The following is a 26586-nucleotide window of genomic DNA, read 5'->3' on the forward strand; positions in this document are numbered from 1 at the left end:
ATGAATGAGCAAAATCGGGCCATCGAGGGCCGATAATTACAGTGCCGCATTCTGTTTCCATGGAGATGATTGCCCCGCTGGGCTTTGGATCACCAATAACAGAGGCTGTGTTCAGAATGGAATACTAGCATGCAGTCTACTCTGAATTATGCTTACTACTTCTATAAATAGTATGCAATGCTATATGCATTATGCAGCGTTAAGCATTTCAAACTGTTTCATGCTTCGTTTAATTTAGCCAGGTATCTCTGAATATTTTTGCAAGATTTTTTTGTTTTTGTTTTTTTTACTAATTTTGTTTCTTACCTGCTGGCAGTCAGATTAAATAATGAGTTAATGAATAATGAAATAATGTTTAAAAAATTGCAATAATTGTTATGTTACTTTTGGTTCATTCAGGTTGAGTGAATTGCATTGTTGGATAAATTAATTTGTGCTGTGTTCTCTGCATTTATATGATCAAAAATGCAATAAAAAATAGTAATATTATAAAACATTATTGCAATTTATAAGAACTGTTTTCTATTTAAATAAATTTGTATAATGTAATTTCTTGAATTCAGTCTTCAGTGTCATGTGACCTTTCAGAAATCATTCTAATATACTGATTTGGTGTTCAAGACCAATATAATATAAGTCTATTTTTATAATATAAATCTACTTTTATCCATTTATATTTTACATTATAAATATTTTGTAACATTATTAATACCTTTACTGTCACTTTTGATCATTTTAATGCATTCTTGCTGAATAAAAGTATAAATCTATTTCAGGGATTTTTAGTTTTTTTCCTGAGGGGGAAAAACATTTTAATATGAAAAGCACTGTACTAAACATACACAGTATCATTGTATTTCTGTGTGTATATGCATCCTAAGTTTTGCTCAAAGTGCTTAGTCAGCACGGCAGAAGTGATCCGAGTGTTTGTTGCTTGATATGTGGATACTCTGTTCGGAATCTAAATTTTTTTGCTTGTTGCACATTCGGACTAATGTTCGGACAATGCATTTTAACACATTTGAAACCTGAAACCTGTGTGTGTGTGTGTGTGAGCAAAAGGAGCATGTCTGCATGTATCCCTGCACGTATTGAGGTGCTGAGAGACAGGAAATTGGATTTTGCTGGTGCTAGCGCAGTTTCATAATGTGCTCCTCTTAGTGTGATAGATTTTATTTTCATCTTCCTTCACAATGCCCCCCAATTCCCCCACCCCCCTATGATATTGTCCTTACCTCAACATGACATCCTCAGTCTAAGAGATGAATCTCATCACAAATAAGCTGCAACATGTTTGATATAATGCAACGGCGAGGTGAACAATGCTGTACCCTGAACCCAGTGTGATGAAACATTAAAATTTTTTCCCCCCAGACTCCTTTGCTAGAAACCGCAAATCTCACCTAAACTTTTCACCGTCAGATTTATATGGTTCTTTTTTTATTTTTTTTGAGGCTGCCGCTGCAGTAAGATGCTCTGATCAAGTGTCCTTTCCGCACTGGCTTGGGAGAGGGTTTATATGTAGTATGTGAACTGGTTCTTAAAAATGTCATGTTCAGCATATTGCCATAGATATGTCCATTACTGAGCCATTGAATAGCCTGTATATCACAGACCTACTAATCAATATCCTGCCTAAAAATGCTGTGGTCTGCAAGGTGTAAATTCAGTGTACCTCTACTGATGTGTGTCAGCGGGTGGTCACATGATGTTTGTATCTACTGTCTGTCTGATAATGTGGTTACTAATGTTAAAGTGGGATTCAGGGTGTTTAGGGGTCAAAGGTAAGAAGCAAGGTATGTGAGGGAATTACTATTAATGTTTTGCAAAGATGAACTTTCCCTGATGGAGGCGCTCTTTTGCATAATGTTAATATTGATGAGACCTTTTATAATTATCTCTTTCGGTTTCTTTGCATTAGGTTTGTTTTAATAGCTAAGCATTTTCTTAAGACAATAACTGCCCTTGTTGTTGTTTGGAATTGGTGGTTGTTTTATTATTATTGTTATTTTGATGCTCAAATTGAAAATCTGTTAAAAATAAATAAATGATCAATTATATGCTTAGTCGCACGTGTACATTACATTTTAATTTTACTTAATACATGCATAAAACACTTCAGCCTCTTAATTGTTGCTTTTGTTAATTCTAACTTAATAATGTGATTTGGTTTAATGCATATTTATTTTTCTTATAAAAGTTAGATTGAAATTAAACATCAAATCATTGACAGACCCCCTGCAGTACCACTGCAGACCCCCATGGTTCAAATATGTAAATGGCGCTTCATAAACAAGCAAACAGACTAGACAGATTATTTTTCAGATAATTTTCATTACAGATGGAGAATTGTTGTTTTTCAGTAAAGGGAGACAAAATGGCCCTTTTGTTTATAAATGAGAGCACCTGTTTCTGTATTTATCTCTGTCTTCCTTCATATCTCTGTATGCAGTCACAGCTCTCAGTCCACAGAGGAAACTGGATTTAATGACCCCAGCTTACTGGAAAACCTCCAAAGTAATCATGTAAGTACTGTAATGGCATCACAGCTGCTCAGTCATGCCCAGCCAGCCAGAAATTTACACACAGGCTCTGATATCCAAACGCTCACACCTCCTGTCTTCCCTCACGGTTCTTTTCTTGCTCATATCAGCTCTGTTCTGCCCACCTGGGTGTTTATAAGTAGTGTACCATCACAAAACTAGGCCTTTTGTCAATGTTAAGGCTAGTGCACACCAAGGACGATTGCTATAATGATAAAGATATAGTTCTAAAAAATCGTTCATATAAAATAATTGAATTCATATAAAAGAAACAATATCATTGAAAACACTTTTAGAACGATCTTTTCCCAGCTGATGAATGATAAAAACATTGACAGCCAGTCAGAATCCATCCTGCTTTAAAGAGCTTGAGCATTTAAAGCAGCAGATGACAAAACTGCAGCGCACGTAGGGCTGAAACGATTCATCGAGTTACTCGATTTAACTCTATTACAAAAATTCCTCGAGGCAAAAACTCTGCCTCGAAGCCTCGTTAAATTCCTATGACGCGCACTATACGCGCAGGGATCTGATTCACACGGACGGTTGTTCAGTGTTCAGGAAGCACACCATAGCGCGTGACATTTTGAATTTAGTTGGCGCGATGGCGGAGAGTAAAGCTAGATATGATGTTTAGCTTTGATGTTTTTAAGTAGTAAACGTATTCATGTTCAATTGTAAGAGAGTATAGCCTAAAAAAAAGAACCCCTTCACACACACACGCATACACCCTCGTCTCTCTCACGCGCCAGTCAGACCAATCGCGGCAATGCATCACATATGCTTAAACTTTTTATGTAGCCACGCAACAATAATTTCAGCATGCATTCACTGTATACACAGGGACATGATGTTGTGAAGCGATTTTTCGAACAGATGCTTCACCTAAAATGCACCGCAATGCAAGTGATGCAAGCCAAATGCAGCGTTCTATTGAAAATGATTGCATGTAGGTTATTTCTGCCGTACCAAACTGCAATGAAGCAACTGGTCTGACTGGGGCGTCACTCTTCCTCACACACGGCATGTGTTTTTGTTCTCAGGTGGGTAATTTGCAGAAGGTGCAATCCTTTTTTTGTAATGTTGTATTAAGACGACAAAACTAAGGCCAAATGGCCTTTACTATTTAAGTTTGTATTCATAGTTTTACATGTTATACATGTTTTACAGTAAGCTGACTTAACAGTATTGTTATATAATTGTTGGCACTGGCACTTATAAACACTAAATGGGTAAAAAATTGCAATAAAAAGGCTTAGTTTTGGAGCCAAATGTTGGAGTTTGAACCAATACCTCTGTTTTTTTTTTTTAGAAATAAAAGCCAAATGCTTGATCATTTTACAGCCATATCATTTTCACTATGCATTATTTGTTTTGGTTGTTTAAAAAAAATTATCCGATTAATAGATCGATTAAGTGCTAGATTAATCGATTACAAAAAGAATCGATAGCTGCAGCCCTAAGCGCACGCTTAAAATAATTTTGTGTGTTGGTGTGGATACTAATATTATCTTTATAATTATCTTTTTTGTTATCATTCTTAGTGTGAACAGGCGCTTATTCTCTACTAACATGAGACTTTTGACTACTAATTATATAAAAATAAGGCCCCATGTGCAGGTACTCTGGAGTAAGATATTTATGTAAACCTTGGGGGTTTGTATGTTTGCATTTTATTGAATCAGGTAAGCTGTTTGTCCACAGGGTCTTTTGGTCTGTGACTCAAGAATTTGTGACCGTTAGTTACCAAGCTTTGACAGGGGTCAGAGAACCCTCAGCAGAACGCTTTGATTTCTCTGTCACTTTGAATCAGACATGAACGCAGGGGCCTTCGTGAGGGTATACAGCTCCTCATGGCCACCTGAGCTTCTCTTGCCTTTGTTAGTTCCTTCCAAAGAGCCTTTAAATCTTGTTCCCTCACATGACAGTTCATCACTGAATGACACAAGGAAGGCTCTTTTATGGTCCATTTAAGGTGAAAATTACAAGTTAGAAAAGTAATTATACACTTCACCTCAACAAATTGCATGATTTGAGGTGTCATTCATCATCAACATCATCATAATAATAAAGATAATAATAACAATAATAAACTTCATATAGCACTTAGCACAAAGTGCTTTACAAAAAAGGTAAAAAGGCACAAAGTTTTACAAAAATATGCAGTCAGGCTGACAGGCATAATAAAACAAATTCAAAATACTACATAAAACAAAAGATCCAGAACTCACACAAAGCAAATATGTTTTCAAATATGACTTAAAAACAGACACAGATTTTGTGGATCTAATATCCATTGGCAGGCTTTTCCATAAAATTGGATAAGGTCTTAATAGTTCTGCTAAATACTTAGGCGCTAAACCATGTAGTGTTTGATATGTCAATAATAATATCTTAAAATCAATTCTAACATGAATTGGTAACCAATGTATTGAAGCTAAAACTGGAGTAATATGAATAAAGGACCTAGTTTGGCTTTTTGTACTAAATGAAGTCGTGAAAAAATGTGTTGATTTAAAGTAGAAAACAGCCTTACAATAAAAGCATGAATAAGCATGAGTGTCTTTAAAACTTAAAATTTGTCTCATCTTATTTTAATATTTCTTAATTGATATAAACACGACTGAACAAACTTCTTAATGTGATATTCAAAATTCAAATTGGTGTCAAAATAAACACCCAATTTTTTCAATACCTCTTGAATATCGTGGAACACCTTAAGAGCTAACTCAGTATGACTTTCATTAGAGCCCTGACCGATTATCACAACTTGAGTTTTATCAGTATTTGATTGCAGAAAATTGCAAGCCGTTCATCTGCTAAGCATGCTTGGAGGACATCTAAGCTTGTCAGATCACTGGATCGCAATAAGTATAACTGTTAGTCACTTGCATAGCAGTTAAAATTTATATGTTTCCATATGACAGATCCAAAAGTATCACATAAATTGATAAGAAAAATTGGTCCTAACAGGGAGCCCTGCGGAACACCATTCATGTCTGTAGAACAAATTTTCATGCTAAAGATTAATTTGTAGAGTTTGACTGTTGTATTCTCTTTTCATAGTTTCTCTTGTTTTGTTTTGTTTTCTACACAGCCCACTGCTCCGGTCATTAAAGATTTCATGACCATGATGGCTATCTGTCACACGGCTGTCCCTGAACGCACTGACAACAAAATCACTTACCAGGCTGCATCCCCAGGTCAGTTAAAATCCCAATACACTGAAACAGCAAATATTAACATTGGGGCTGTTAGTTGTTTAAAAATGTAAATATAATGAATTGCATGACATTTTCCTAATATATACACTAGTAATATTTCACAATATTTTTACTGAATTTTTGATCAAAAAATGTAGCCTTTGTGAGCATAAGAGACATGACTTACTGACCCCAAACAGTGGTAGTGTATATATTCAATAGATAAGTCTATGAATATAGCAGATAAATCTACAGATGTAGTTCTACTAATGTGGAAACTGATCCACAAATGGATAATTGAACCATTTTTTTTTTTTTAATTATAAACCTGCTCTCAGACAAGACAGACAGCTGGTTGCTGTTGAAAAGAGAGTACAGAAAGAGAAGAGCGCAGCCACAGCATGCTCTTAATTTCCTGTTCCTCTTTCTAATGGCTCTGATGTCTGCTAGAGATTTAAAAACCAAATCAGTGTTGAGCTGAGACTGAGAGCAGTGTTGTGGATCTGTTAGGATGCTTTGTGTCAAATTGCCTCACAACAGATATAATTTGTTTGCGTAAGACATTCATGAAAGTGAAATAATGCAGGCAAAGAAACAGATGAGTTCATTAATGCTGGTTCACTCTCTCCTGTGCTTGCATTTGACACCTCCATGGTTATGCATAATTTATCTTTTTAGCATTTGTCAGAATTTATCCCTGGCTTTGAAGCTTAGCGAGACTGGTTTATGTGACCCATTTTAATTTCACATCAGTGCAGCGGTGCATTGAATATTAGCCAGACCTGTGTTTGAGATAAATGGAAAGCATGAACGGTGTGATGTGATAAGTGATTATTGCAGAGACAGATTGGAGGACAAAAGGTAACAGCAGGTTTTAGTAGTGCCACCTCATCTCAAACAGTTTGTCTGCTTAGTGTTGTAAACAAGTAGTCATATACCAGACGCTTTTATCCAATGCAACTTAACTGCCACCTGCCCTCTTACCACATGCTGTCTTGTTACACAGATGAAGGTGCTTTGGTTCGGGCAGCAGAAAACCTGGGTTTCGTGTTCTCTGGGAGAACTCCAGACTGTGTTATTGTGGAGTCGGTAAGTAAAGACGTTGTGGGAATAGATGATGAGTTGCAGTGGGAAGGTGACTCATGCCCTGTCATGCTGCATAGCTCACTCACACTTTGCACTCTGGAGAACTATTACAGGCAATTTGTATGGCGCGGTCCTTCTTAAATATCCATTATTGCCTTATTATAATGTATCATAGAGAGGAAGCCATCATGGACCTACATTTCATGTACTGAGTCAATGAATAGGGAGCATTCTTCCTGTATGAAACAAATAACCCTTTGACAATTCGTAATAGTCACTGCTGTTCGGCAGTGATACTACTGAATCTCCACAGCAAAAAGAAATTCATATTTAAAATTTCCAATTTACAATAAGATTTTATTTGTTAAAGGTAAAAAGGTAAAGCGTAAAAATACCATAATATGTTTGCAGATATATATACTTATTTCTCAGAAAAACAAAGCCACAGCCAGTTATTCTATTTTAAAATATGGATTCCTTGTCGGAATGTTTTTTGTTTTGGTCTGTGCTATCCTGCCTACTGCCAATTTACCCAATAGTATTCCAACACCCCGGGTTGCCAAAGTATTGTAGCCATGGAAGTCAGCAAACAAACTGGGTCAGAGATGGCAGATTATAAACAACTAAAAAGCCTCACCGTCCATCTAAAAAAAACTCTTATGACCAGAGGTATGTAAAAGCTTGGATAAATCAACTCATAAACTTAGTGTAAGGCTCATAGCCTTCCTTTGTCAATTGTGCTCGTTCCTGTTGCGTGTCCTCAATCTGGCAACCCGTGAGAGCGTCGAGTCTATTTTGAATTTGGACCAAAGTACCCATTTCAGTGGCTAGCTGTCAATATTACATATTGCACCTTTAACATTAGTTAATAAAACAATATTTTTTTCAGAAGTTTTGCTGTTTTGTGCAACTTGAAATGATGTACACTACTGTTCAAAGATTTGGGGTCAGAAAGACCCCAAATTTTTTAAGAAATTGATACTTTTATTGAGCAAGGATACATTAAATTGCAGGGTGCATTTATGAGACCGTAAAGACTTTAACATGGTTACAAAAAATTATTTTTCAAATATATGGTATTCTTTTGAACTTTCTATTTATCAAAGAATCCTGAACAAATTGTATCACAGTTTCCATAAAAATATTAAGCAGCTCAACTTTCAACATTTATAATATGCTGAAAGTTGACATTTATAATCATTATTTATATCATCATAATAAAATAGAAATCCGTTATTTTAATTTTAATCACATTGCTGTTTTCACTGTTTTTGATCAAATAAATGCAGTCTTGGTTAGCATAAGACACCCCCCATTTAAAAAATAAAAAATAAAAAAATCTTACAGACCCCAAACTTTTGAATGGTAGTGTATTAGTAACTGTAGAAATTAATTGTAACACAGTTCGTATGTATGGGAAGAAGGAGGCGGGAACCGGCGACCATTCAACAAAACTTTAATACCAAAATAAACAAAGAACAAAACGAAAGTAATGCCACACAAACATAATAAAACATAAAATAATATCCAGGCCTGGTCCTCTCTCGTCCTTCACTGTCGTCGCTCGTCCTTTTATGCTCCCGGAGCTCCTCCGTGAGAGACTCGAGGCCGGTGCGCCTCCCAGGTTTAGCTCGTTAACTCTCGCGCCAATGGCCCCGCGCCGTTCCCTCATGGCTCTCGCCCGCCCTGGTCGCCACATAAATATTAACCAAGATTTTTTTTTTTTTTTTTTAGATTGAAAAACCCTATTGTAAATTGTTACCATTTATATTTTACTCAAGTTGTTAATATGGGGACTGAATCGAAGATGGGTTGAATCTGATTTATGAACAAATAATTCTCATGGTTTGTTCTTTTACTGAACTGTCCAAAGGCACTCATGGTATTAACAAATTCAACAAATAACTTGCTGGTTCCATCTAAGCGATTACTGAATGACCATCTGACCTACTTTACTGGATGTTTATGTAACCTGTAGTTATCACAAAGAGTTTTAATGTAAAAAAAAAGAAAAAAAAAGAAATTGTCAGACATTCGTATGGCTTTTGGTATTTTTTTTTAGAACTAATTATGTACTACAAAAATATTTAGGAAACTCTGCTGTACTAAATCATTAAAGCTTGGGGTCTCTCTTTTTTTTTTTTTTCTTTTTTTTTTTTTTTTAAATCATGGTAACCCTTTACAATAAGGTTCATTAGTTAACATTAGTTAACATGAATTAATAATGAACTGCACTTATACAGCATTTATTAATCTTTGTTAATGTTAATTTCAACATTTACTATTACATTATTACTAATACGTTATTAAAATCTTGTTAACATTAGTTAATGCACTGTGAACTAACATGAACAAACAATGAATAACTTTATTTTCATTAACTAATGTTAACAAAGAATAGTAAATACAGTAACAAATGTAGTGCTCATGGTTAGTTCATGTTAGTTAATACATTAACTAATGAACCTTATTGTAAAGTGTTACCAAAATCACTGCTTTTGTTGGTTGAATTAAAGAGATGCTCTATAGCTATTTCTGGCTGTGTTTCACAGTGTCGGATGCCGTTTTTCTTACCCTACACTGGGAATGTGATGGTTTGATGCAGTTGCATGCAGTGCCTTCCCCACCCCTCTGTTTCCTCGCTCTTACTTTAGTTGTAAAGAAAAAAAAGTGAGAAATTTTGCAGCACTGGAGGGGATAGTGAGAGATCCAGCTGATGTGCTGAAGATATCTGTGCAGAGCTCTTAATAGAAACTTGCTGAGTGAAGATTGGAGAAAATTTAATTAGCGAGACAGAAAGCGCTGCTGTTTTCTTAGACCTGGGAGCGAGGAGTCACACTTTGCAGCTGTAATTGTTTAATCTGATGGCAGCGCCAGGGAAAGAGAGCAAGTCTTGTGCTCCCTGGCCTGTAACACACTCTAATTTTGGACCTTCAGTGCAAGACAACTCCCATCATCCACCCCATCATCAGACTCGCTTACCTCCGTAAGTCACAGAGGCCAAAAAAAGCAATTAAAAGTTTTAATTTAAAAGTTGTCTTTCAAAATGAGCTAAGAGAACGGTAGAGAGATCTCAAAGTCTGTGTTAAAACAGTGTCCTAAACAAGCATGACACAAGATTTCAGTAATTTTATTGTAATTACTGTGTGATGCAACAAAATTCCAGCCAATTAGATCAGTGTGTGGATGAGACTGCCCCCCCCCCCCCCTTAGTTTTCCTTGATGGATTTGTCATCTGTTGTCCAATGATTCACAGCTTCTACAACCAGTTTCTCCTTATTCATGTTTGATGATTGCTCTAATATACATACTATAATGTAAATTAAACAGAAACGTGTACATAGAGAGAGAAAACTGCTCAAGACGTTAATGCTGGTTCTGATAGAAAGGTGTCAGAATACAGAGTGCATCGCAGTTTGTTGCGTATGGGGCTGCATAGCCGCAGACCAGTCAGGGTGCCCATGCTGACCCCTGTCCACCACTGAAAGTGCCAACAGTGGGCACGTGAGCATCAGAACTGGACCACGGAGCAATGGAAGAAGGTTGCCTGGTCTGATGAATCACGTTTTCTTTTACATTACATGGAAGGCCGGGTGCGTGTGCATCTCTTACTTGGGGAACGCATGGCACCAGGATGAACTATGGGAAGAAGGCAAGCCGGTGTGTGATGCTTTGGGCAATGTTCTGCTGGGAAACCTTGGCTCCTGCCATCCATGTGGGTGATACTTTGAAACGTACCACCTACTTAAACTTTAATGCAGACCATGTGCACCCTTTCATGGAAAGAGTTCCCATTTCCTGGTGGCTGTGGCCTCTTTCAGCAGGATAATATGGCAGCCACAAAGCAATAATGGTTCAGGAATGGTTTAAGGAGCACAACAGAAAGTTTGAGGTGTTGACTTGGCCTCCAAATTCCACAGATTTCAATCCAATCAAGCATCTGTGGGATGTGCTGAACAAACAAGTCCGATCCATGGAGGCCCCACCTCGCAACTTACAGCACACCTTCAGGGGTCTAGTGGAGTCCAAGCCTCGACGGGTCAGAGCTGTTTTGGCAGCAAAAGGGGGTCCAATACAATATTAGGAAGGTGGTCATAATGTTATGCCTGATCAGTGTACATATCAGGGCTTAATGCTAAGGGTTTTTTCAGTCACTGGTTTAGATTTTTACCTTCCCTGCTAAAATGCCCAAAAAGTTATGTTTTTTGTTATTTTTGATCCATGTAACCTTGTAAACAGTGCTTTAAGATTTTCAGGTAAAAAATGCTAATATGCAAATGAAGGATGCTTCTTCGAATCAGATAACAACATCTGCCAGCAGAGGCTAACAGGACCATGATAAACGGCTAAACCTTGACCTCTTGAAACTGTGCTAATCCTTTTCTGTCTTACAGCTTGGAGAAGAGGAGAAATATGAATTGCTGCATGTTTTGGAGTTCACAAGGTAAATAAATTATTGCAACACAAGTAGTTTTTTTTTTTTTGATGTTTTCCTTTCAATTCTCATTATCATGTGTTCAGCTCTGCCCATTTATTCTGCTGGATAGAAAACAAAAACACCATGATTGTTTTTCTGTATTTCAGCACCATATTTACTCATGGTGATGATTATGATGGTGTTGTGATTATGATAGTGATGGTGATGGATGATGGTGTTGTTTTTGTTTTCTCCCTGACCCCCTCCCCCCACCCAACAGTTCCAGGAAGAGGATGTCAGTCATCATGCGCACTCCATCAGGAAAGATCCGCCTTTATTGCAAAGGAGCTGTGAGTATCTGTCTGTTGCTATGGAAACAGAGAGCCGTCAGACGCTTGCAACTAAACCCTGGCCACTCTAGAGTGTTCTCTCTTGTGTAGAAGGGAAGAGCCAGACAGATTCACAAAGCATATTGCTTTTGCACAGATTATTACTGTGGTAATAGAGTGATCTGTCAATTATTCCTTTAATTATCTATGTTCTGTATACTCAATATTCTCTTCAAAAACAATTTGTGCAAAAATCCATTTGCAAATTGAAGGCTGTAAAATACAAATATAAATATAGGCTATTTTATACATTATGTGCATAAAAAAGCTACAAGACAGTTTAAAGGTGCAGTATGCGATTTCTCAAAATCATTGTTGAACACTGTTGATATTTTGAAATCAACCCAAACAAACACAGCCATCTGTTCATTGCTCCACCCCAAAAATGCATGAACACACAATGAAAGAGTGTCTCTGAAGCAAAGCAAAATAATGCTTTGTGAAAAATAAAGCGAAGATGACAAGTAAGCACGAAAATAAACATGCAGTACACAAGTATATACAAGAAAGTTCATTGTCAGTAGCCAGCAGAACACCAGTTCCAGAAACCCGATGTTACTCATGTATTGAGCAGAAACAATGCAACCTCGGCGTCCATTTTTTTTTTTTGAGGCCTTCCCAGCTGAGGTCTCTCAAGTGCTGGAAAGCTATTCTAATAATAACGCGGGTCCTAAAGCTCTTGCCTGATCATTCTTTTTCCAACGATATTCCTTTTGAGATTTTTTGTTTTGTAATGTCTCAGCCATCTCTCTTTCTGAAGTCATTCTTCAAATCTCTCTCTTGCCCAGTTCACTCCGTCTCCTTTCCCATCATGAGTGGACATGACCCCTACTGCTGATTTGCTACAAGTTTGTTGTGGTGCTCGGTCTGATCCACTTTGCTGTATCTTTTAAAGGGGACCTAATTTACAAGATGCAATATAAGTCTCAAGTGTCCCCAGTGTGCCTCAAGTGAGAAGTTTGAGCTCAAAATACCCCACAGATTATTTATTATACCATGTATCTTTAAATGCAAATGAGCTGTTGCTCCCCACCCTCTTGAGCCTTTCCTGCCTGGTGCCTCGGCTACTCTGCCAAAAACTAAAACATCTGTTTTGAATATCATCTCTATCGTGGTCAAACTCACGTCACATTCATGAAAGTTTATCATTTACATTCGTTTTAAAGCCATCAGTTTAACTGTCTAATAAATGGACCCATCCACAGTCGGTCATGTATGTAAACATAAACAGCAAGGAAAGAAATTGCATGTATATATAAAATCTGTGAAAGTGAATGCAGCATAACATACAATACCTGCTGCTGCATATGCACTGATTATATAACTTTAGTAGCTTTAATAAGAATACATTTCTTTCATGAATGCTGCTGTTAAATGCTCTGGTGAGGAGATAAACATGGTGGACTGTGTACAGCTCACTTAGAGGAGGAGCTAAGCTAATATTAAATAACAATTTTATAGATAAGAAAAGCTATTATACATTTTAGGTTTAATATTAGATCTAAAACTAAATGTGTGAACAACAAATATTTTATATTACATACAAAGCCTTGATTAATCAATAATGATTTTTTTAAACCAACCAATTATTCATTTTATCAGTTAGTAATTTTAGCTCTAATATAATCTGTGTGTGTGTGTAAGAAATGTTAGAGTATATAGTACAAGCTGGCAGCTCTCTTTAGTGCTCAGATAGAGAATGATGGAAAGAGATGTTTTTTCCCCCACATCACATCCCAGCTGTTGTGTAATGCATTAAAACCGGATCAAATGTTAAAGTGTTGCAATAAATGTGTTCATGAAGGAAAGAATGAATGTAGAATTAGTCAGAAATATGTTATCACTCTCTTTTCCTCTGCATTTTATGTGATCTGTGAAGCCAGTACAGAGTAGAAGAATTATGCCCTGTGTTTTTGTCTCCCAGGACACTGTGATCTATGAGCGATTAGCAGACAGCTCCAGATACAAGGACATCACCCTGAAACACCTGGAACAGTTTGCCACAGAGGGTGAGAGACAAACACGCCTGCTTAGTATCTGCTTTCTCTCCTCTTTTCATCTGTAATCAAATGTTAGTCTGTTCTGCACCCACAATCCAATCTAATCACTGTAGCTGTTGGTGATGGTTGCCAGATCCTCTCATAGCGAGACTGATGTGAAATGTGTGCTTGAATGGACTAGTGTAACTAGAAGTACTGCAGTACTTCACTCTCATGAAGACGCCGCCCCCTTGTGGACCAACTGAGATATATCCGTATAATAGGAACCTCAAGCAATCAGTAGCTTTGTCTTTTAAATACCCTGCATGAATAATTCATGTTGAGCAGAGATCATCCACTCAGCTGTATTAGAATCAGTCTGAAAACAGACGATGGCTTTCTTCTTCAGAAAGATTAGAAGAAAGGGATTTTTGAGGACAGGAAGATGTTGAGAATTAGCATATCTAAGAGAAGCTCATGTACTTTATTCATCTTTGTGTGTTTTTGCAGGGCTGCGCACACTGTGTTTCGCTGTGGTGGACATCTCAGAGTCGTCCTACCAACAGTGGCTGGAGGTTTATCATCGTGCCTCAACGTCTCTCCAAAACAGGGCACTCAAGATGGAGGAAAGCTATGAACTGATTGAGAAGGTGAGGCACCCAAATAGCTTTTCCAGTGGGCACAGATGAAGTGGTCTCCATAGAAAGATCACAGAACCTTCCAGCTCCTTTCTCTTTTTCTAAGGCAGAGAAACTGCAAGGGAAGGCAATATATCATCATTTCTTATTTATTATTTTATTGTGCGCAGATATAATGTGGTTCTACAGAAACAAGAAGTACCAAAATGTATCAACGTAGTATCATACCATGATTTTTGGATGCATTTTGGTACTGTATACCATGAATTACCATGTACAATATTGTTGATAAGTTTGGGTCAGTAATATTTTTTTTTTTTTTTTTTGAAGAAATGAATACTTTTATTCAGCAAGGCCAATTTAATTGATCAAAAGTGACTGTAAAGACATTTATAATGTTACAAAAGATTTCTATTTCAAATAAAACGCAACATAAATATATCACAGTTTCAACAAAAATATTAGGCAGCACAACTGACACAACATTGAAATGTTACATAAGAAATGTAACAACATAAATCGGCATATTAGAATAAATTCTGAAGGATCATGTGACACCAAGACTGGAATAATGACTGCTGAAAAATTCCATCACAGGTCGAAAATATATTACAATATAAATCAGTAATTTTGAGTTGTAATATTTCACAATATTACTGTTTTTACTGTATTTTTGATCAAATAAATGCAGCATTGATGAGCTTGGGGATTGAACAGTAGTGTAAATACCTTCATGGGCACCCAGGATAATGTTCCCGGATGTTCTCCCACAAGCAATAGTTCTTTATAATAGTTATTAAATCAGCAACAAAGGACACATTATGCTAACTTTTCATCCTCACATACTCATAAGGTAATTTGTCTTCAAAAGAAGGACGGTGTGAGGAAAAGTCAACATAGCCATATTTCACAAATGACATGTGCTTCATAGAGCACTGGGGAATTTGAGGACAGTCTGCAGGTTATACAGCAGTCCTGTCTTCTCCTGTAGGGCGGTTAGTTTGGTGGGCCCCAGAACAGGTCCTTAGCTTCAGTTTGATCAATGAAGGCCGGGTTTTCTCTGCTCACATGGCATACGAAAAAAGTATAAATGATTAGGCTCAAACCGTAAGGAAAGCACAGTGGTGGACCTGTGGAAAGCTGGGCTCTGGAAGTGCTCGTCAAACATGGCCGACCACCATCGTTAATCACTGGCTGAAGCAGCTGCCAACTTTGTGGAGAAAATGAATCTAATCAATCATTTCACTTAAAAGACTCTCGCTTGACAGGATGTGATTACATATTTCCATCAGCAGGTGGCAGTGGTGGCACCTTCCAGTTGGAAGTTAAACCCCTGAAACGTCTGATTTTCTGTCTGAGAATAAAATAATTTATGGACAATTTAAATAATTTTTAAATTTAGTTTTTAGATCATGATTGTTGACTATTAAGACTTTCAAAAGGATGATTAATTCATTTTCTATTTTTATGTTCTTGTTTGTACTTTGCTGCACCTTATCTAGCACAGCCCATTGTAGCACTATGCTTCTCAGGGAAACGTCACAGTATGTCATCATTTTGTATACATTAATATTGATGTAATTGACATTACATTTTGCCTATTAAGTTTCAAGGATTAAGATTTAAGGTTAAAAACACCAACAACATTCCTTTTGAGGGCACATCAAACGTTAAATGGTTTGTAAAATTCTTTATAACTAGATGATTGGATTAGATCCTGTTTTCAATACAGTTGAAAAGTTTAGGATTGGTAAGATTTTTTTATTTAAAAAATAAGTCTCTTTTGCTCACGAAGGCTAAATCTATTTGATCAGTAAAACAGAAATATTGTGAATTATTATTATTATTATTATTATTATTAAATATTATAATATTTTAAAATGTAATTTATTCCTGTGAAGTCAAAGCTGAATTTTCAGCATCATTACTCCTGTCTTCAGTGTCACATGATCCTTCTGAAATCACTCTAATATGCTGATTTGCTGCTCAGGTAACATTCCTTATTATTATCAATGTTGAAAACCATTGTTCTGCTTAAAATGTTTGTGAAAACCATTATTCACAAAGTTCTGCACATCCCTTAAACCATTATTCATTAAATATTTTGACTCATGTGATGATTTTATCTACAAAAAAAGAGTCTCCTCTCATATTTTACATTTAAATTTTGCCAAATCTTGCCGATTCTGTGAACCCAGTTAATCTAAACTAGAAATAGAGGATGATATAAAGTAAAAGGTTGCATCATATCCGAGCCCCTGCTCATCACATTTCTGATTAGGTTTACAAGAGGCAATTTGCTCTTTCTCTCTCTCTTTCTCTCTTTTTCCCCTCTTTTGGTGCAGCTGACTTTCTTCTACAGGGTCCTGTCAAAATCCTGTCTGCTCCAAATAGGATCATGGCTGGTCAAAGGGCTAGGGCTTCCTGAGAAAAACACATTAACAGTCCAAAGTCTCCACCTCTCGCTTTCATACACACATAACAAAAGTCATAACAAAAGTCTTTGTCATCTGAGCATGAGATACATTTTTCAGATGCCCCTCTGGTCGTACATTTGCATCAAACTGTAAGGATAGTCATCTGACTGTAGGGAAACACCATCAAGAATGAATAATGCAGCTCAGCACACTTTTCCTGTTTAATTTTATGTATAATTTAATATTCCTACAGCTGTACTAGTCTTTCATATGATTTCAGTTTCTTTCTACTCATTGTTTGGAATATAAATGATCAATAATTCTTGCTCATGTATTCATTTATTTGGTAAGGAGCTGAGTAATGAGTGGGTTAATGTAAAATCATCCGTAGATAAAGGCTTATTAATGAAAGTTCCTGTCAAAAAAATTAATTGTATTAAAAGTGCAGCTATAAAAAAGCCAGTGTTGAACAGCAAACAGGTATTTGAAGCTGCTGGTGTCTCTGCCAGCCTGCATGGAGAGCTTCTTGAGACTCCAGTTGTGCGTAAAGATGCATTTCAGCCACTCCAAACCAAACCTCACCAAGAGAAACATTTTAGAAATTGGTTTAGAAATACATGAAGACTCATTTTTAAATAGTTTCATTCACTGACTAATGCTGTACTACAATGGATGGTCTAAACGGATGGATTTCTGGATGGTTAGTGAATGGCCACCACGTTCCAATAAGACTGCGACCTCAGCAAGGAGCTAGCGGGTGATGATTTGGGCTGGAATATTGGGAAGTGAGATGGAGGGTATTAAAATGACTTTTGCAAGATATGTGGAGTTCATAACTGTCCATTTTCAGCTATGGTATAAAAAGGAGGATAGTGCATAGTACAACGCACTATTGTACTATGCACTATCCCATGCTGCAAAAAAACACCACAGCAATAAAACCGAAAATGTATTTCTACACCCACTGTAAATGTTTCTCTTGGTGAGGTTTGGTTAGTGGTGTCTAAAATGCATCTTTACGCACAACTGCCAGCCTGCATGGAGAGCTTCTTGAGACTCCAGAGACACCAGAAGCTTCAAATACCTGTTTGCTGTTCAACACTGGCTTTTTTTTGGCTGCACTTTTAATACAATTAATTATTTTGACATGAACTTTCCTTAATAAGCCTTTATCTGACCGAGTTCTGCTATGCTCTAAATCACTCACAAATCTTATGATAATTTGATCATCTCCATTCAGTTTCACAAATAATTAGTTGTTTTCATGCCTTTTGCACAACATTGCACCATTTCATGCTTTTCATCTTCAGAAAGATCTTTCTTCCTCCCGATATTGCATGAGAACTGTGACTTGATTAATAATGTGGAACAACTTCTAAGAAGGTTTCCATACATCTGGCAAATTATTTTGTCTGAGATTGATACCAGTTATCTAAAACGACATGGATAAATAAACAAACAAACACTTTCTTAGAAAAACTAAAATTTGAATGTTTATTGTACTGAAATCTTACTGATATGTCACTTGCATAATAATTTGGAACACAGTGTATATTATTATTATTATTATTTTATTATTATTATTTTTCTCTGCAGAACCTGCAGTTGTTGGGGGCCACAGCCATTGAAGACAAGCTTCAAGACAAAGTACCAGAAACTATCGAGACCCTCATGAAAGCTGACATAAAGATCTGGATCCTGACTGGAGACAAACAGGAGACCGCCATCAACATAGGTGAGTTAAACAAATATTGATATTGACAGTATTGATGGACTGTACACTTCTGATATATACAGATAGCTTCAAGCATCATAGCGACCTGTAAGACTATGTTCGTCACGTGCAGGCTTTATTTTTCTTATTTTAGTTCTCTTTAGCTCTTACAGATGAAGTGTATCGGTTTTTTTGCTGATATTTTGACATTAACCAGTCAGCATTTTTCTTCCTAATTTAAAGGATCAAAAATATACATGATCCCCAGACCTCTCTCGCTCTTACACTCAAACAAACATAGTCCTTCCTGACCGGCTGTCTCACAGGTACAAGGTGTTTGGTTTCTTTCCTCATCCGAAAGCTGACGCAACGCATGTGTCCTCGACCCGTCCGGCACTAGTCTGTCCCTGCAACCACTACCAGCTTTCAAAACAGGCTACGGTCCCCCCTCCTATTTGCCTGTGATGTGGCATCTCATATTAGCCCGACAGCTGCACGACTACCAATGTGGCTTTTGAACAGGCCTCACGTTAAATGCTACAGTCAGAAAAACAGATCCTAACAGAGAGCAGTCTGTGGCCACCTACCAACACTGATCCTGAATCAGCCCATTGTGCCCACGGGCCAGCTGTGCCGCTGCTTGAAAGCGTACACGCTCGGAGAGGAAGGGATTTTTACTGGACCTATGCTTGGCCGGCATGCACTGTAAAATAAAGACGCCCATGTCTGTGTTTACTTTGTATTTTTTTGCATTTTTGTAATTTATCATTTGGAGAAATTGGAGGATGACAAGTTAGTATAGGTTCCCAGAATCCTTTGCCAGCATTGTTAAAAGGTGTCTGAGGTGATGTTGACAAATGGACTAGACCAGCAATTTTCAAACTTGGTATTTCTAGAATTTTATACAAAACGACCCGTGTGTGAGAAAATATTAAGCATTTAAATAAGAAAAATATTTACTTAATATTTTATATTTAAATATTAAAAATTTTAAATTTTATACTGATATTATAGTAAAGCAATTTGATAAAATATCTGGAAAATATAAGTTTTATTATCTTGACTATTTTTTTTAATAAAGTTAAATTTAAAAATTGTTGAATGTTAATGAAAAGTACATTAGACATTTCATTTGATATGCACACATTAACTTTGACAGTCTTAAAAATAAATATTAATAATTATTATCAATTATTATTATTATTATAAATTAATCAATTTTTCATGGACCCATAAAGTTAATATATACAAATACATAAGCAAATATAGTGCATTTGTTTAGTGAAATTAGACCCCTAATATGAATTATTTTTTGTGTACATTTTCGGATTCATAAAAATGTTCATATAAACATTTGAATCTTCGGTGTTCTTTTAGGCAAACTGATGCCACTGCATTCTGATGCACTATGTATCATAATAATATTTCACAAGTTCGTTTGCCCTGTTTTTTGTTTCGTTGTGTTTTTATAGCTACTTTGGGTAAAGTGCAGTGCTCATCACTCTCACTTTTTACCTAGCCGTCCAGTCAAAGTGGAGGAGGGCTGGACAAATACTACACTGACCAACCAACCTCGTTGTATCTTGTACAATGACTGAACAACAATGGAGAAGTTAATGCGCGCTCTATTTATGAATGATTGAAATTCATTAACATACACGTTTAACTATCAAATCAGATGTTTATGAAGCGCTTGTGAATCTGGTGTCGAGTTTTCAGGAAGGTCCATTTTTTGCGCAAATTACTCCGAATTAACTCTAACTAAAGTTTCATGAATGAGGCCCTTTAAAATGCATTACTTTTTTCCCCTCAATTTCTCAAGAAACTAGATCCCAATTTAAAACCTGCAATAGATTACTATGACATTTTATATTTTAGGACTGTTATTTTGCTCTCTTTTTTAGTGATATATAGGAGACTAATTAACCTCTTTGATCGCTTTCAAACATAAATCCATATGTTAATGCCACAGCGTGTTTAAAAATATAAGGTTTCTCCATTTCCCACACTTGCACTCTCTAGAAACATATGAAAAACTATCAGAGGTGAAGTGAACCCCAGCACTGTGAAGTCAAGCACAGTTTAATCTTGGGTTAGCGGGCACTTAGAACCGTTTGGCCGCCTCTCGCACGGAGTACATGAAACCGATTCAGTTCTTCTCTCCACACTAGCCTTCTGACGGCCTTATTAATGTATCAGGCCATTAAGCAGAGAGTTGGAGCGAGGACATGCGAGCTATCCACACTGTGCTGCTACCGCTGGGCTGTTGCTCCTGGCCACTGGGTGCCAGTGCAAAGCCTCAAGAGATTAAAGCCCAAACAAACAGCATGCGGCCAACGCAAACAACTCAACATGCCCTCTTCTAACCCACAGCCACTGCCAACAGACTGAATGAAAACCCACCCTGCAGCAGCACGGAGCCAATGCAACCGCTGAGTGTAACCTCAATGCCTCCTTTCCAGATTCATACAGAATTGTGCTGCATCATGCAGGTGTCACAATGTAAAATCTATCGTTTCTACCAAGGGTGTTTTAGTTTAACCGGGTTGGAGAGGGATGAGGTGACATTAGACTGCCAGCGGTCAGAATGAAGCTGCAGAAATATGTCAAGGTTTGGGTAACTGTCAGGAAACCAAATCCATTTTCCACACAGGAAATTTTGGTGAATATGCAAGTTTGAAATCAACAGAAACAGTTTCAACAGTAATGACAGGGCAGGACAGCAGCACACAAATACATACTCATTCATACTCTTGTTGAATTTGGTCACAGTTTTGTAATGGCGCAGTCACATTTCCTTAAGGCTGAAGTGTGTCATCTTTTTTTTTCTTTTTTTTTTTTCTGTTGAAATGTCGAAAGTTAGATACAAGGCAACTATTCATAGGTTGAGTTTCCAAATGGTCCAACTTATAAGGCTTGAATTTGTTACCTTGTTTGGGAAACTTGTTTTGGTTTCAGTGTCACTACTAGTGGCACAAAATTACATGCTTTACGTTTAATGGTGTAAATTATTATCTCTTATACTAACTAACATTCTTATTACATTTAATGAGTAAAGTTGATGTGTACATAGACCTTTTGAGAGTAGACACCACAGTTACATCACTGAGGAAAACGGGCAAAATCCATGTTGACTATAAAATGTTTTGTTGTGCCTTTGGATGTCGGAATCGGAATGCAAAAAAGATAGTCTTTGTTTTTATAGAATACAATCGATCAAGACGGCCTTTGAAGCTAAACACAGATGTTTATGGTTGCAAGCCATTAAAGGGTTAGTTCACATAGATAACATTTAAACATAACATTTTTAACTCACAACTCTTTTTTCCCGCAATTGTGAGTTTGTATCACAATTCTGGGATATAGACTCAATTCCAAGGAAAAAAAAGACAGAATAACCAGTTTATATGTCACAATTCACATTTTTCTTATCAGATTTGTGAGATATAAACCCGAAATTTCCTTTTTTGTTCTTTTATTGCATGGCTTCCATAGACTGCTACTGCAGAACTGTCATTTTCTGCCACCAGGTAGGCTCCGCCTACAAAAAAAAAAAACATCATTGCTGTTTGCAAACACCCAAATAGTCCATAGAGGTCACTTACTGTGCGTTCACACTGCCTCCGGCGAGAGCATCAACAGTCGCCTAGGCCGCCCTGCCAACAACGCTGTACTGTTCGTTCAAACCACCGCCGATGGGAGGGTCTAAGTAAATGACAAGTTGCGTTAACCAATCGGAAGCCTCTCAAGCGAGGACATCTACATTTCGATTGGTTGCCGCCGAACCGTGTCATAGCTCATTACCATAAAGTTAACCAGATTTCAACTCTCCTCGCTGCTCTCACCGTTCAAGACGCGCCACGCCGCTCTCGCCGGAGCTCGCCGCCGGGCCCTCATTGAAAATGAATGACTTCCTGTCACTTTGACGCTCTCGCCGCCGGCGGTGTGAACACACAGTTATGAGTGGACAAGTGGGACATGGCCCAACCATATTTTTTTTATCTCCAGTTATCTCTCGTGTTTTGTTTTTTTTTGGTTTTTTTTTATGATTTTGAATATTTATTTATTTTGAAATAAAAAAAAAATACAGGAAAATTGGGAAATTTGACTGGTATAATGTTATGGAGTAAAGTCAATGACAGCGGCAACATTGATGGATTTATTTATAATTTCTAACCCAGTCTTATTGATGCTTCCAAGATTAAGTCACTATTGCTATATGTCAGTCAGTAGTGTTGGTAGGCAGTAGACATCAGGTCTATCCGATACATAATTTCTTGATGCAATTTACTACTACTACTTTTGGACTATTTTTGTCTTTTACAGGAACTCTTATTTAACACTAATGTTCTAGTGATTCTTACCATCTAAAAACACACACACATCAACTGTTCGCCTTGGACATCACACCCCAAATACTGAGGTGTCGGTAACCTATTAAACCACAAGTCATCATGTTCCGCCCTTTATGTTGTTTAGACACTTTCTGATGGATGATGGGATGTCGTGCTTTTTTATCGGGCCGAGAGAGCCCGCTGTCAGCTTTCCAGTTGTGATCTCATATGAACAGCGAAGAGGCATGTTAAAACCAATGCAATGTGGGAGTCTTAAACTCAGGTCTGCTGTAAACTTTAATCACAATATGTGCTTTTCACTCCTCAATTAGTCATTTCTTTCATCCGTTGCTGTGGTTACACATCACATATCTTTGTATTGTTGATTTATTGCTAAAATACTACGTTGCGGCGAACCATTTGTCATTTGTTCGAAAGCCAAGTGAGGTGTTTTTTCCCCGCAAACATACCATATGTTTTCAGGCTTAGTGAGAGGTTTAAGTAATGAGTTTTCTTTTTTTTTTTGTCTTGAAGGACACTCCTGCAAACTGCTCACGAAGAACATGGGCCTGCTGGTGATAAACGAGGACACCCTGGATGTGAGTATTGAGACGGAGGTGTATGTTTATTTGAAAAACCAGTTACATGTCACCATTTATAACGCAAGCTCTGAGAAGAGATGAAAAGACACGGCAGCTGACGGATCACTTCAGGGCCCCCCACACATCAAAGCATGTGACATAATTCCCAGTGCGACTCTCTTCCAGAACAGTTATAGATTTTGTTTTGGGTTTTCATCCAAAGCATTCCCCTCCGGTTTCTGTCTTTGCTCTCTGTCGCTTTTTCTCTAAAAGAAAGGAATAAAGTGATACAGTGGGGCCCAAAAGTCTGGAGCACTACTGAAAATGCTGCTTTTTTCTTTTCTTTTTCTTTTTTCTTTGCATTTGTATAATTTTAATTGGAAAAATGCAAGTTATTTTACTATAAATATTAGTTTTTTTATATTAGACTTCCGTTCTAAAGTTGGATCAGTAATTTTCTTTTAAGAAACTAATAATTTTATTGTAATTTATCAGAAGTGATTGTAAAGATTCCTGAAAAATAGTATCACGGTTTTCACAAAAATATTAAGCAGCAGAGCTGTTTTCAATATTGATAATACAACATGGATTATAATAGGAAATGATTCATGAGTACCAAATCAGCATATTAGAATGATTTCTGAAGAATTATGGGACATGGAAGACTGGATTAATGGCTGATGGTATATAGATGGTACCATATAGATGGTATATTAAAATAGAAAACCATTATTGTAAATTGTAAAAATATTTCACAATATCACTGTTTCCTTTTAGTTTTAAACAAAGAAATGCAGCCTTGGTAAGCAAAAGAGACTTTAAAAAACTTTTCAAAATCAAATCTTACTGACTCCAAACTTTTGAACAATAGCAAATATTTAAAAAAAAAAAAATTACAAATTATATTCTCCAGCATGATTTGAGATGATCCAAAGATCATTTTGATGTCCATTGTAAGCAAGAACAACATTTTGATTGGCCTAGAAATAGTGCAGAATCTTTAAAATGTTCATTTTACGTCATAACATTTCTTTGTTTTAAAATGTTAAACATTCTAAATAATATATTTTGAAATATGGTCATAGACTTTGGGAACCCGCTGTATATGTTGTTCAAATGGAGCTTATAGGAAAGAAAGGATGTGGTTGCACCGCATGGAGCCGTTTAAAAGACGGGAAGGGGCCGTGTACTTAAAACAGAGGTTTGGGACCTTCTTTCATATACACACACATGCACGCGGTACAGGCCAGTAACTCCCTGATGGGAGAATCTATTCTGTTGACTATGAAACCGAAAGCCATCCGCTTTAAAAGAAGGAAACCATTTGAAACGTGCACACATACACCCTACAGGTCACCCGGCCCCTGCAGGGAGGGTCTTGTCTGTTGTCTGTGGAAGTTAAGGGCTCTAGAAACCATTTCACGCAGCTTGCGCACATGCAACGTAACCCCTGATCGGGTGGGCCCAGTCCCGCTGCGAGGGGGGTGGGGTTTAAGCGATGACGGACGGCTTTCGGTCTGTCAAACGGCCGTTTATCGTGATAGATGGAGCAAAAGAAAAAGGGGAGAGAAATAAGAGGTGTGCTCCATAAAGCAGACAGCCACCATTTGAAATGTCAGCGCCTGGTCTCCCATGCATATGCACATGCTTATACAACACACGAAAAGAAAACGAGGAATTCTCGGCGCACTCAGAGGTCCGGCAGTGGTGGGATTTGCTGTGCTCTCACATTGCAGGAGAAAAAGTCCACCTCCCTTCCCCTTGGTCCTTCTCTTGTTTTTGCGTTTAACAGATTTAACATATTAAGAAAAACAAGATGGATGAAGGAACCCACTCATCCGGCCTGGAGAGAGGGGTTGAGGTCTTCACCGGACGTAAGAGGGGGTACATTATGTCAGTGGAGGAAAATGCAAGGCACTTTGGGATGGGTCAAAGAACAGTAACTCAATAATCACATTAAATATGCGGCAGACCGCAGTCCCGTCTGCTGCTCGCAGATGAAAGAGAGCTATAGTGTGCAGATAAGCCGACAGAATGGAGAGATTGGAGAAGAGTACAAAGGAGGGAAAAAACAGGGCAGAAAATAGAGATACTACAAAGCACAGAGCGCGTCTTTTGATTTAAAAGAACCATTGTCTTGCCTTTTTAGCATTTAATTTTTTCCCCTTGAAGTCCATTTATAATGTTAGTGAGTTTCATGAACCAGTACAGTCGTAATTTAGTTTCATGATTGTTGTTTACTCCTCCTCTACAGGTGCGTTCACAGGATGTAATCGTTGAAGGTTACAAGTTGCTTACTGTTGGTAGCTAGTAGATGGGCCCACACCGAATTTGTGCTTGCAGAATTATTTATTGTCATTATCACAATTTTATTTTCATTAATTCTTAAGTTGTTTCTCAAGATCTCAATTTAATTTTCTTGTGATCTCGTAAAAAAAAAAGGTAATCTCAACAAAAGTTTTCTTGTGCTCAAAGTTTTTTGATCACAATTTTGTTGTGATCTCAACTTTGTTGTGATAACAAGAAAACTGTCAACTATCAAAAAAACTAAGTTATTTTCTCAATCTCAAATTCATTTTTGATTTAATAAAAAACGTTTTTTTGATTTTTATTTTTGGGTGGTTTCTCAATATATCTTAGTTTAATTTTCTTGTGATCTGGACATAAGGCAGTGCATCTCAAACTTTTTTTTAGTCCTTTAAACCATTCAAAAACGCTGCCCCCCGCTCCCCTCACACACCTCTGAATACCAAATAATTTCACAAAAAAAAAAAAAAAAAAAAATTTGAAAAGCGTGCAATGAAAAACACCTGCAATAGTATCACTTGTAATGTCGTTGAATCATTGAAAAATATAACGGTAAAAGAGAATAATAGATCAGAACATAACTTTGCGTTAGGTGCTGCTTTAACCGCTATATTCAGGCACTTGAATGCTGTTGCAGTGGCTGGTTTCTTTTTGTTAGTTTCTCTTTTTTTTTTTTTTTTTTGCTGATCTTCCATGCACCCACTTTGACATAAGTTTTTCTTTTCTTAAGATGTTAATGTAAAACTTGTTTTATCTTTTTTTCTTTTTCTTGATCTGGAGGTAACAAAAGCCCTTTATAGGCATTTATAATTCTTTGTTATTGATATATAACTTCCAAATTTAGTTTATCAAGGGTGGGCAACTTTGGTACCCGAGGGTCACTGTCCTGCAGAGTTTAGCTCCAAGCCTCCAACCCTGATTAAAAAAATCACCTGCCTGTAGCTTTCTAGTAAACCTGATGACATTGATTAGCTTGTT

General features: G+C 37.1%; 1 protein-coding gene across 5 annotated transcripts in view; it reads left to right on the forward strand.

Moving 5' to 3' along the window:
- atp8a1 (ATPase phospholipid transporting 8A1) overlaps positions 1-26586 on the forward strand; it is a 147812-nt gene that overhangs the window by 71760 nt on the left and 49466 nt on the right. For all 5 annotated transcript variants that reach the window (XM_067388623.1, XM_067388643.1, XM_067388613.1 and 2 more), the window contains 9 exons: positions 2453-2525; positions 5641-5746; positions 6753-6835; positions 11227-11276; positions 11530-11599; positions 13563-13647; positions 14128-14267; positions 18269-18407; positions 23255-23319. In XM_067388623.1, coding sequence (XP_067244724.1) covers positions 2453-2525; positions 5641-5746; positions 6753-6835; positions 11227-11276; positions 11530-11599; positions 13563-13647; positions 14128-14267; positions 18269-18407; positions 23255-23319 — 811 coding nt within the window. The remainder of the gene's footprint in view (positions 1-2452; positions 2526-5640; positions 5747-6752; positions 6836-11226; positions 11277-11529; positions 11600-13562; positions 13648-14127; positions 14268-18268; positions 18408-23254; positions 23320-26586) is intronic.

The sequence above is a fragment of the Chanodichthys erythropterus genome, chromosome 1 (genome assembly GCF_024489055.1).
Source record: "Chanodichthys erythropterus isolate Z2021 chromosome 1, ASM2448905v1, whole genome shotgun sequence".
NCBI lineage: Eukaryota > Metazoa > Chordata > Actinopteri > Cypriniformes > Xenocyprididae > Chanodichthys > Chanodichthys erythropterus.